At 41.0% G+C, this 12,999-nt stretch overlaps 1 protein-coding gene across 3 annotated transcripts in view; it reads left to right on the top strand.

Moving 5' to 3' along the window:
• arrdc1a (arrestin domain containing 1a) overlaps positions 1–12,762 on the top strand; it is a 46,595-nt gene extending 33,833 nt beyond the window's left edge. For all 3 annotated transcript variants that reach the window (XM_088375083.1, XM_088375081.1, XM_088375082.1), the window contains 2 exons: positions 3,901–4,420; positions 12,641–12,762. In XM_088375083.1, coding sequence (XP_088231209.1) covers positions 3,901–4,420; positions 12,641–12,678 — 558 coding nt within the window. In that variant the 3' untranslated portion in view covers positions 12,679–12,762. The remainder of the gene's footprint in view (positions 1–3,900; positions 4,421–12,640) is intronic.
• The last annotated feature ends 237 nt before the right edge of the window (positions 12,763–12,999 follow it).

The following is a 12,999-nucleotide window of genomic DNA, read 5'->3' as shown; positions in this document are numbered from 1 at the left end:
GCATTGAAATCTCCAACTGACATGCCAGGTTCACTTTCTTCACTGTCACTTTCCGTGGCGTGTGGCTCCTCGGCTATGATGCCGGCTTTTACGAAAGCTCGCATAACAGTGCCAGCAGACATGTTAGCCCAAGCATCCACAATCCATTCGCAAATTGTGGCGTAACTCGCCCGGCGCTGCCTTCCACTCTTAGTGAAACTGTGCTCTCCATCGGTCATCCATTGCTCCCACGTCGCTCGCAGCCTTACTTTGAACGGCCGGTTCACTCCGATGTCCAGCGGTTGGAGTTGCTTTGTCAATGACAACAAGCTCGGCGTTCATTTGCTTCACCAGTTTTTTCACATCAGCTGTGAGATGGGCACGCATAGAGTCACAGATCAACAGCGATGGTGATTGGTGGAAAAAAAACACCTGGTCTCCTCACATACACCTCCCTCAGCCACTCAGTCATCATTTCCTCATCCATCCAACCCTTTTCATTTGCCTTAATGATGACTCCTGCTGGAAACTTCTCTTTAGGCAAAGTCTTTTTCTTTCTTTTTTTTTTTTTTTTTTTTTAAATCACCATAGGCGGCAGTTTCTGTCCATTAGCATGGCAGCCAAGCACAACAGTAAAAGACGACTTTTTGCATCCCGTTGTGCGTATCGCGATCATCTTGGTCCCTTTCTTCTCCGCAGTGTGATTCACCGGGATGTCGAAAGTAAGTGGCATCTCGTCCATGTTGGTGATGTGGCTGGGCTGGATGTGTTTGTCGGCGATGCGTTTGCTGCAGTTCTTTGCTCGATGATCCAGTGTTCGAGACTTTCCTCTAATTCGGGCCACCTCGCCTTATGTCTACGAAAACTCAGATGCGTCTTCTTGACTTGTCGGAGCTCGTTTTCCAGCTTCCTCCGCTTGCGAACCATCGATTCGTTGATTTCAAATTATCTCGCGGCTGCTCGATTTCCATGCTCTTCCGCGTAGCTAATGGCCTTCAGTTTGAACTGTGCTTGATACGCGTGTCTCTTTGCCATTTTTACTGTTGTCATAACAACGCTGTTTTGCATGACGCATGTACCCGTTCTTTTATATACAATCCACGCCCACACTTCCATCGCCCACACTTCCCCCTTCAACTTTCTCATGGCGTTCTCTACTACGTCTACCTTACAACAACAACAACACACACACAGGGCGGGGCGTACTGCAAATCCACGCCCCCATTTCTCCCTATAACGTTCTCATGGCGCTCTTTAGTACGTCCGCCTTACAACAACAACACACATCGGGACCACCGCATGATAGGGCGCGCCGCACATTTTGAAGAAACTCTAAGACGTTAACCCGCGCCTAATAAACGTGAAAGTACGGTAGAGCTTTATTTTCCGACCCTCGTTGAACACACCTTCATAGTCAGCACGAGTCTTTCCACTGAGCTGTTTACTCAGTTTTAAAAACAAAAGGAACAATTGTCAGTTGAAGTTTGTAACATCTTTGTTTTTATTTTGACCAAAGACTTATTTTTTACACTGTGGCCCGGCCGTGCAGTGCCTGTTTAAAATGTTCAGCGATAATGGGGGAAATAAAGAAATAAGAAATAATCACAGCATTTTCTCAAAAACAATAGAAATAGACTATCCCGCCCGTTGCTAATATATGGCAGTTAATTGTTCTGTATTGGTGAATAATGTCACAATAATAAAAAATTGGGAATATACATGGAAATAATAAGTGGCATTTGCACCCGCATGAATCAAGCTGTGTGAATCAAGCTTTTTCAGGCGCATGCGCTATAGGAAAATGTGAACATGAGAGTGAGCTAGAGAGAGACAAAATATGCATGTCTAAAACATGGTCCTAGCCCCAAAATTCCAAAATCCCTACTGCATCTCGTCACTAGATTTTGATTGAAGTTAGCTCAAACAATCAGCTTGTGCTAATGTGTACTATTAAATTACGATACACAGTATGTGTGAGTTGTCTGCATTAAACGCTTGGAATTTTATGTGGGTCTTCTGCGAGACTACTAAACAAAACAATAATAACGAAGCGAGCAGCGACCGACTTAGCCAAAGTCCGGCCTGCGGGCCAAATCCAGCCCCCGGTCAGATTTCATACGGCCCGCAGCTACGGTCTTATAATGTATTATTTATGGCCCGCCTGCACTGTCAAACTGAATACAAAAAAATCATGAAACGTGAAACTGTAATTACTCCTATTACCAAAAGGTGGCAGCACCACCCTTCTCCACTCATTTCTGCCATGGCGACTGCATAGAAAACAAAAGTTGACATTGAGGGCCGTCACTTTCAAGAGAAATGGCAATTACAGTACTTCACTGAAATTCAAGGCGATTGTGTTGGTCTAATTTGTAAAGAGACAGTTGTCTTGTTTAAGGATTTCAACCTAGGGACACAAACATGCTAACACAAACGACAAGCTAACAGGGAGTGACCGAGCTGATAAAGTGAAGCAGCTCCAAGCTGAACTGGCATCACAACAGCGATTCTTCATGCGGGGCTGCGAGTCAAAAGTAAATCAAAAGTAAATATTACCTAATATTAAATAATTCGAAGTGGCCATGGTACTGTTGATGTTATGAACCTGTAGACGTGACACAAACTATTACTTTCCGAAAGATATTGTTAATGACAAGAGCAAAATTCACTTGTTTTAAGTTTTAATAATAACAGACAACTTTGCGCTACTTATAACTCCTGTTTAAAAATGTTCATGAGGCAAAAATTATTTTAAACTCATGTAAATTTAAGGTATTTCATACAGTTTGTTCAATGTTATCTGACTCTCCAGATATGAATGAAAGGCAGAATTTGTGTTTTTAGAGTTGTTCACATCTGCCTGAGTGGCTTATATTTGGTTATTTTGTTATTTAAAAAATAAAGACAATTGGGACAACATTTGTTTTATAACAGTGTGCATTTGCATGAAATTTTTGTAGTTAAAAAAAGTCTGGAAAAATTATTGGCCCCCAGGCCCCTTCACTTTATCAAATCTGGCCCTCCTTGCTAAAAGTTTGGACACCCCTAGACTTAGCGATGGCAGGTGCAGTGGCAGCTCACCTTTGAAAGAGCGTAGCGTCTCATAGTATTATGTTGTCTGCGTGGATCTTATGATCGAGCGTAGTTTAATGATTTTGTTGAAGTTGTTTAAATTGTTTTTTTTTTAAAGAAAAGAATGGCGGGCGGCACGGTGACGCAATGGTTAGCACGTTCACCTCACAGTTCAGAGGGTGCGGGTTCGATTCCACCTCCCACCTTCCCTATGTGGAGTTTGCATGTTCTCCCCGTGCTTACGTGGGTTTTCCTCCCACATCCCATAAACATGGTTGGTATGCCGAGCGAGCACTCCAAATTGCCCATAGGTGTGAGTGAGAGTGCGGATGGTTCTTCGCCTCTGTGTGCCCTGCGATTGGCTGGCAACCGGTTCAGGGTGTCCCCCGCCTACTGCCCGATGACTGCTGGGATAGGCTCCAGCACGCCCGCGAGCTGCGTGAGGACAAGCGGTACAGAAAATGGATGGATGGAGGGAGGGAGGGAGGGAGGGAGGGAGGGAGGGAGGGAGGGAGGGAGGGAGGGATGGATGGATGGATGGATGGATGGATGGATGGATGGATGGATGCAAAAATTGGATTTCACACATGCACAAAAAAATGGGACAAAAGGCCATCAGTGCCCAAAGGGCCTGCGCTCGGACACTAAGAGGACCTCCCCACTGCACGCGCTGGTTTAATTCACATAACGTTTATCTTGTGTACTTTCCAAACTGAGTAATCCAGAGGCTTTGTATTTTCTTAAATTGTGTTTTCTATGGTGTTGTATCCCTGTATTTTTCTCCAATTAATTTAGCTACGAAAAAGTAATTTGAGGTGACTTGACACTGATTCATTTCTGTTTAACCAGGTCAACTTAAAGTCTCCGAATGTCCTCTTGACGTTACCCCTCTACATAGGAAATGTCTCGTTGGACAAGAAGTATCACCCATCCAAAAATGAAGCTCGTCTCCCTTCTACCGACGTTGAAGTCACATCATCTGCCTCACCTTCTGTCACTACATTGTTTGCACCGCTTCGTGCCCCAAAACCAACTCCTCGTCCTGCTCCTCGGTCCAGAATTTCGTATGCCAATACTCCAACTGCTCCCCCGACTGAATGTCACCAAGGCGCTGAAGGTGGTACACCTATGAGGGGCAGCTTCACAAACCAGCGGCACTCCCAACTTGTGTCACCAAGTGGATTTAGTTATGCTCCTGGCCTCTCTTTCTCTGACAGTCATCAGAACCCGGCAAGCACAGACCCTGAAGGAATTCTAATTAGTGGTTCCACCAGGACCCCAGCTCGTCCTTTTAATGAGAACACTATTAGCCCAGCATTAACGCCTGTTAGCCTGCCCCCCGACTACAGGAGCTCAGCCTACCCACAAGGTTAGTTTTTTATTTTTTAGGCTGTGCACACAGGAGTAAGTGAAGTGGTTGGTTGAATTTAGATCCTTATTAGGTTTTACATTAAAATAACAATGCAGATACAAAACATGTCTTAATACGTTGTGACTGTGCAGTAGTTGTTAATTTTTCAGAACGTGATGAACGCAGCAGTGTACCCACGCCAGCGTAATGACACCATGCACTCATGCGGCCCATCACAAACACTGAAATTACGTTTCCAAGTCTGGAAGCAAGCTAAACAAATATATTTTATGAATTAGATTATAGCATGTTTCCGTCGTGCGGAGGACCCCCCCCCCCCCCCCCCCATTGCCGTTGCTCACCTCCATCCAGTGGCAACATGCTAAAATCAAATCATGACCGAAGGTGTGCGGCTTCACCATCGCTACAATATCCCTGTATATACTGTACATTGTGTTATGGAGCAATACTTAGCAGTAAAACTGCGAAAGCTTACGAACAAAATATAGCAAGCAGCATTCGGTACATTCAAATGCTGAATTTGATCCCAATTACTCTTTTTTTCTCATCCATGTCATCCTGTCATTTTCACTTCCACCTACCGTATTTTTCGGACTAAAAGTTGCTCCGGAATGTACGTCGCATTAACCATAAAATGCACAATGAAGTGAAAAAAAAAAACATATATAAGCTGCTCCGGAGTATAAGTCGCATTTTGGGGGAAATTTATTCGACAAAATCCAACACCAAGAACAGATATGAACGAGCAACAACAGGCTAAACGATAGGTATGCTAACGTGACATAAACACAAAAGAGCTGAGAACGGGCCTGATGTAACAGAGTTATTTAAAGAACTATTACATAAATAACATGTTTATAAAACCATCTGTGTCACTCCAATCCATCAAATCCATTGATCGTCCTTTATGTAAACGATGCCACGTATGCGCCGCGCCGCTGACGTCGGACTCGTCGTGAGTTGCAGTTCTAAATATTCCACACACCCATATAACGATATATAAAGTATATATCAAATAACTATCATATAAACAACAATATTATCAAACCATCTGTGTCACTCCAAATCATTAAATCCATCGATCAAATTCCTCGTCCTTTGTCAACAACGCCGCACGTGCGCCGCTGACGTCAGCCTCGTTATTCCACAGATCTAGTATATAACTATATTGTAGCGTTAACAAAGTACCAGGAAAGACGTGGGTTTGGTAAACGGCTCTTTATTTAACAAAACAAGAGTTCAACGAGCCAACAACTACTGAACTGTAACGATAAAAACATATACAAGTTGCTACACGAAATAAAATATATCAAATAACTATAACATAAATAGTTGTGGAATAGGAAGGCAAAAGTTGTGGTATCTGTGAGTGTGGGGGCATCACCCCCCTGTGTGTGTGTGTGTGTTTATACAGTTCTGTGTGTTGTATTCGTGTTCTGATTGAGCAGTTATGTTTATATAAAATAATGAGAAGATTTGCACACATATCAACATTAAAACTTCCAGTCTATTTTGGTCACTTCCGGTTTGATTTGGGGTCACTTCCGGATTACTTGAGGTCACTTCCGGTTCATTTGGGGTCACTTCCGGTTTGATTTGTGTCACTTCCGGTCTATTTGGGTCACTTCTGGTTTGAATAGAGGTACTTCCGGTCAAGCTGAGGTCACTTGCGGTTTATTTGGGGTCACTTCCGGTTTAAAAAGGTCACTTCCGGTTTAATTTGGGTCACTTCCGGTCTGATTTGGGGTCACTTCTGGTTTACCCAAGGTAACTTCCGGTTCATTTGGGGTCACTTCCGGTTTGATTTGGGTCACTTCCGGTCTATTTGGGTCACTTCCGGTTTGATGAAAGTCACTTCCGGTCTAGCTGAGGTCACTTCCGGTTTATTTGGGGTCACTTCCGGTTTAAAAAGGTCACTTCCGGTTTAAAAAGGTCACTTCCGGTTTGATTTGGGGTCACTTCCGGTTTACCTGAGGTCACTTCCGGTTCATTTGGGGTCACTTCCAGTTTGATTTGGGTCACTTCCGGTCTATTTGGGTCACTTCCGGTTTGATTAGAGGCACTTCCGGTCTAGCTGAGGTCACTTCCGGTCTATTTGGGGTCACTTCCGATTTAAAAAGGTCACTTCTGGTTTAAAAAGGTCACTTCCGGTTTGATTTGGGGTCACTTCCGGTTTACCTGAGGTCACTTCCGGTTCATTTGGGGTCACTTCCGGTTTGATTTGGGTCACTTCCGGTCTATTTGGGTCACTTCCGGTTTGATTAGAGGCACTTCCAGTCTAGCTGAGGTCACTTCCGGTTTATTTGGGGTCACTTCCGATTTAAAAAGGTCACTTCCGGTTTGATTTGGGGTCACTTCCTGTTTGATTTGGGGTCACTTCCGGTTTACCTGAGGTCACTTCCGGTTCATTTGGGGTCAATTCCGGTTTGATTTGGGGCACTTCCAGTTCATTCCGGGTTCATTGGGGCACTTCAGGGTCAATCCAAGATGGCCGCCACTCTGGAAGTGGGGGTCAAGGGTTGAATTGTGGAAGTGGGGGTGAAGGGGGTGAATATGGTAAGCATGAGGTGAACAAAGTGAATAAAGTTGGAATGGGTTGAATCGGTTGAAAAATGTAGAAATTAGAAGGGAAAAACTAAATTTTGGAAAAATTTGGTGTGAATTTCAAAATTGAAAATTTGGAAATTTTGGTAAGTGGGAAGGTGTGGAATAGGTAGGCAAAAGATGAACAGTTGAAAGTTGGAACGAGTTGAATCGGTGGAAAAATGTAGAAACTAGAAGTGAAAAACTAAATTTTGTGAAATTTTGCAAAATTTTGTGCAAATTTTAAAAGTGAAAACGTGAAATTTTTGAATTTGGCAAGTTTGGGAATGTCCCCAATGTGATTTGAATGTGTTGAAATAAGTGAATTTCAAACTGGAACAACAAAAATGTGAAATGTTGAATCTGCCATTAAGAATGAATGGGGAAAAAAATGCCACAAAATCGTGAATTTTGTGAAAACGGAAAATTTTTTGAACGAAAAAAATGTAAGCAGCCGTGTCATGAATATTTGTGTAGTGAGTGATTCGGTTGAAGTATGTGGAAGTAGTTAAGCGTCAAAAAAGTGAGCGGAATAAGTAGAATAATAATAATAATAATAAAGGACAGCAATAACAATAGTGTGAAGGTCTTCACCTTCACACTAATAATAATAAAGGACAGCAATAACAATAGTGTGAAGGTCTTCACCTTCACACTAATAATAATAATAATAAAGGACAGCAATAACAATAGTGTGAAGGTCTTCACCTTCACACTAATAATAATAATAATAAAGAACAGCAATAACAATAGTGTGAAGGTCTTCACCTTCACACTAATAATAATAATAATAATAAAGGACAGCAATAACAATCGTGTGAAGGTCTTCACCTTCACACTAATAATAATAATAATAAAGGACAGCAATAACAATAGTGTGAAGGTCTTCACCTTCACACTAATAATAATAATAAAGGACAGCAATAACAATAGTGAGAAGGTCTTCACCTTCACACTAATAATAATAATAATAATAATAAAGGACAGCAACAACAATAGTGTGAAGGTCTTAACCTTCACACTAATAATAATAATAATAATAAAGGACAGCAATAACAATAGTGTGAAGGTCTTCACCTTCACACTAATAATAAAGGACAGCAATAACAATAGTGTGAAGGTCTTCACCTTCACACTAATAATAATAATAATAATAAAGGACAGCAATAACAATAGTGTGAAGGTCTTCACCTTCACACTAATAATAATAAAGTAGAATAACAATGTGTGAAGGCCTTCGCCTTCACACAATAATAATAATAATAAAGTAGAATAACAATGTGTGAAGGCCATCGCCTTCACACAATAATAGAGAATGGTGTAGAATAACATATGTGTGAAGGCCATCGCCTTCACATAATAAAGGACAGCAATAACAATAGTGTGAAGGTCTTCACCTTCACACTAATAATAATAATAATAATAATAATAATAATAATAAAGTAGAATAACAATAGTGTGAAGGCCTTCGCCTTCACACTAATAAAGGACAGCAATAACAATAGTGTGAAGGTCTTCACCTTCACACTAATAATAATAATAATAAAGGACAGCAATAACAATAATGTGAAGGTCTTCACCTTCACACTAATAATAGAGAATGGTGTAGAATAACATATGTGTGAAGGCCATCGCCTTCACACAATAATAGAGAATGGTGTAGAATAACATATGTGTGAAGGCCATCGCCTTCACACAAAAATAATAATAATAATAGAGAACTGTGTAGAATAACATATGTGTGAAGGCCATCGCCTTCACACAATAATAATAATAATAATAATAATAATAAAGTAGAATAACAATAGTGTGAAGGCCTTCGCCTTCACACTAATAAAGGACAGCAATAACAATAGTGTGAAGGTTTTCACCTTCACACTAATAATAAAGGACAGCAATAACAATAGTGTGAAGGTCTTCACCTTCACACTAATAAAGGACAGCAATAACAATAGTGTGAAGGTCTTCACCTTCACACTAATAATAAAGGACAGCAATAACAATAGTGTGAAGGTCTTCACCTTCACACTAATAATAATAAAGGACAGCAATAACAATAGTGTGAACGTCTTCACCTTCACACTAATAATAATAATAATATTGATAATAAAGGACAGCAATAACAATAGTGTGAAGGTCTTCACCTTCACACTAATAATAATAATAATAATAATAATAATAATAATAATAATAATAATAATAATAATAAAGGACAGCAATAACAATAGTTTGAAGGTCTTCACCTTCACAGTAATAATAAAGGACAGCATTCACAATAGTGTGAAGGTCTTCACCCTCACACTAATAATAATAATAATAAAGGACAGCAATAACAATCGTGTGAAGGTCTTCACCTTCACACTAATAAAGGACAGTAATAACAATAGTGTGAAGGTCTTCACCTTCACACTAATAATAATAACAATAATAATAAAGGACAGCAATAACAATAGTGTGTAGGTCTTCACCTTCACACTAATAAAGGACAGCAATAACAATAGTGTGAAGGTCTTTACCATCACACTAATAATAAAGGACAGCAATAACAATAGTGTGAAGGTCTTCACCTTCACACTAATAAAGGACAGCAATAACAATAGTGTGAAGGTCTTCACCTTCACACTAATAATGATAATAATAATAATAAAGGACAGCAATAACAATAGTGTGAAGGTCTTCACCTTCACACTAATAATAATAATAAAGGACAGCAATAACAATCGTGTGAAGGTCTTCACCTTCACTCTAATAATAATAAAGGACAGCAATGACAATAGTGTGAAGGTCTTCACCTTCGCACTAATAATAATAATAATAATAATAATAATAATAATAATAATAATAATAAAGGACAGCAATAACTAGGCCATCGCCTTCACACAATAAAGTGAATGGAGTAGAATAACATATGTGTGAAGGCCATCTTCACACAATAATAATAATAGAGAATGGAGTAGAATAACATATGTGTGAAGGCCATCGCCTTCACACAATAATAATAATAATAATAATAATAATAATAAAGAACAGCAATGACAATAGTGTGAAGGTCTTCACCTTCACACTAATAAAGGACAACAATAACAATAGTGTGAAGGTCTTCACCTTCACATTAATAAAGGACAGCAATAACAATAGTGTGAAGGTCTTCACCGTCACACTAATAATAATAATATCAATAAGTCAAAGTCAAAGTCAGCTTTATTGTCAATTTCTCCACATGCCAAAGACACACAAAGAAACCGAAATTTCGTTCCCCCCTATCCCACGGTGACAAGACATGGCTCACAACAGACAAACAGTAAACAAGTATAACAAAAGCGTGCCGAATAAAAAATGAATAAATAACACAACAATAAATAAATAAATAATTAATTAAGAGGAGCGTAAAAACGCGTACAGCAGACATTCCCGAAAATAGCGCAACAGTGCCGCACGCTACGCAGAAGGGGGTAGCGAGTTCAGGGCCCTAACAGCCTGGAGAAAGAAGCTGTTGGCGAGTCTGGTGGTGCGGGAGCGCAGGCTCCTGTACCTCTTCCCAGAGGGCAGAAGGTCAAACAAGGAGTGAGCCGGGTGACTCACATCTCTGGCAATCGAGGTTGCCTTGCGGGCGAGGTGGGAGGTGTAAATGTCCTTCAGGGAGGGAAGCGAAGCACCAATAATCTTACCAGCCGTATTCACTATGCGCTGCAGGGCCTTCAAGTTCTGTTCAGTGCAGTTACCACCCCAGACAGCGATGCAACTGGTGAGGACGCTCTCAATGGTGCCACGGTAGAATGTAGACAGGACTGCCTGAGGAGCACATGCACGCCTGAGCTTCCGCAGGAAATACAGGCGGCGCTGAGCTTTCTTTGCCAGTGACGAGGTGTTCGCGGACCAGGAGAGGTCCTCACTGATGTGCACCCCCAGGAACTTGGTGCAGCTCACCCTCTCCACCACAGCACCGTCGATGATCAGCGGCAGGTGTGTTGTGTGACCCTTCCGGAAGTCCACAATGATTTCCTTGGTCTTACTGACGTTCAGCAGGAGGTTGTTGTCCCTGCACCACGTGGTCAGAAGGTCAACTTCCGACCTGTACCGAGTCTCGTCGCCCTTCGTGATGAGACCCACCAGAGTCGTGTCGTCAGCAAACTTCACTATGCGGTTGTCGCTGTAGGTCGCAGTGCAGTCATGCGTCAGCAGGGTGAAGAGCAATGGACTGAGCACGCAGCCCTGGGGGGCCCCCGTGCTCAGCGTGATGCTGGCGGAGATTTTGTCGCCAACACGCACCACCTGAGGCCTCTGACAGAGGAAGTCCAGTATCCAGTTGCAGAGGGAGGTACTGAGGCCCAGCTCTAAAGTAGAATAACAATTCTTCGCCTTCGCACAATAAAGTGAATGGAGTAGAATAACATATGTGTGAAGGCCATCGCCTTCACACAATAATAATAATAATAATAATAATAATAAAGTTAATGGTGTAGAATAACATATGTGTGAAGGCCATCGCCTTCACACAATAATAATAATAGAGAATGGAGTAGAATAACATGTGTGAAGGCCATCGCCTTCACACAATAATAAAGTGAATGGTGTAGAATAACATTTACTCATTGTGTGAAGGCGATGGCCTTCACACAATGAGTAAATAATCGGATACCTCTCGTGCAAACACTCTAACAAACATTAAGTAAATATGAGATACGTAACTTGAATGAAGTCTACTTAAACAAACATTGAGTAAATATGGGATCACCAAATGATGCCCGAGCGCGGTCCCTCTGCTCACTGCTCCCCTTGGGGATGGGTTAAATACAGAGGACAAATTTCCCCACACCCAGATGTGTGTGTGACAATCATTGGGTCTTTACCTTTATAACTTATGTGAAACTACTTCAACATGTATGTTTTTTCTCTTACACTTTATATCAAAGAAAAACAGTCCCTGTCAACAACAGTTTATGACTAAAAACTACAAGATTTATTAAAAGAGAAAGAACTTCTTTTGAACTAAAACAAAGAACAAAGCTGTTCTATTCATAAGTAGTGAGGGCCTCTCACAGGCACATACAAAAAGATAAGAAAGGAAAGGAGTCTAAGAACTCTCTGGAATTAGACAGAGATCTTTGTTTAAGCCAAGATACCAGTGCTTCTCCATACAATTATTCTAACACTCATAATAATTAGGCAACATGGTGGAGCCCTGGTTATCATGTCTACCAACATGTGTATCTACAGTTCAGAGGTGGAGGGTTCAATTCTGGCTCCAACCTTCCTGTGCGGAGTTTGCATGTTTTCCGCATGCCTGCGTGTTTATTCTCCAGGTACTCCGGTTTCAATTGACCACTCCAAAATGCCCGTAGATGCGAGTGTGAGTGCAAATGGTTGTCTGTGAATGTGTATGTTTAGAGAAGAAAGGGCACAGATTTTAATGTGAAGAGCCTGTGCCCAACTGTCAAGCATGGGGTTGGATCAGTCATGTTTTGGGATTGTATGGGTCGCCAGTGGCACAGGAAACATTTTATAAGGAGAAAAGAAAATTGATTGAATTGATTCCCTCAATAGTAGCCATCATTTTATCTAATCCATCTAATAGTGGGCTACACAAGAATGTATTCCACAAATTAACGGCCTATGTCATGTTTTGTTTTTCAGACGCTCCTCCTTCCTATGACGAAAGTTGTAACACCTAAACTGAGTGGAGGAACAGGAACCGTGCTAGCGTGACTACATCAACTGATAGATGTATTGGCAATAAATTGTTTTTTTTCTTCAAAGTCTGCTTTATTGTCAATTTCTTCACGTCAAGACACACAGAGATCGAAATTGTGTTTCCTACTATCCCACGGTGACAAGACATATTACATATTATATATATTATATTATTTATATATATATATATATATATATATATATATATATATATATATATATATATATATATATATGTATATAATTTACTCCTCACCCCCCGTGGGTGGTCTCTTTTTCCCTTCAAGCTCGGGTCCTCTACC

The sequence above is a fragment of the Syngnathus floridae genome, chromosome 5 (genome assembly GCF_059516105.1).
Source record: "Syngnathus floridae isolate MCC-2025c chromosome 5, RoL_Sflo_1.0, whole genome shotgun sequence".
Classification (NCBI taxonomy): domain Eukaryota; kingdom Metazoa; phylum Chordata; class Actinopteri; order Syngnathiformes; family Syngnathidae; genus Syngnathus; species Syngnathus floridae.
This window is presented reverse-complemented; position numbering and strand designations above follow the sequence as displayed.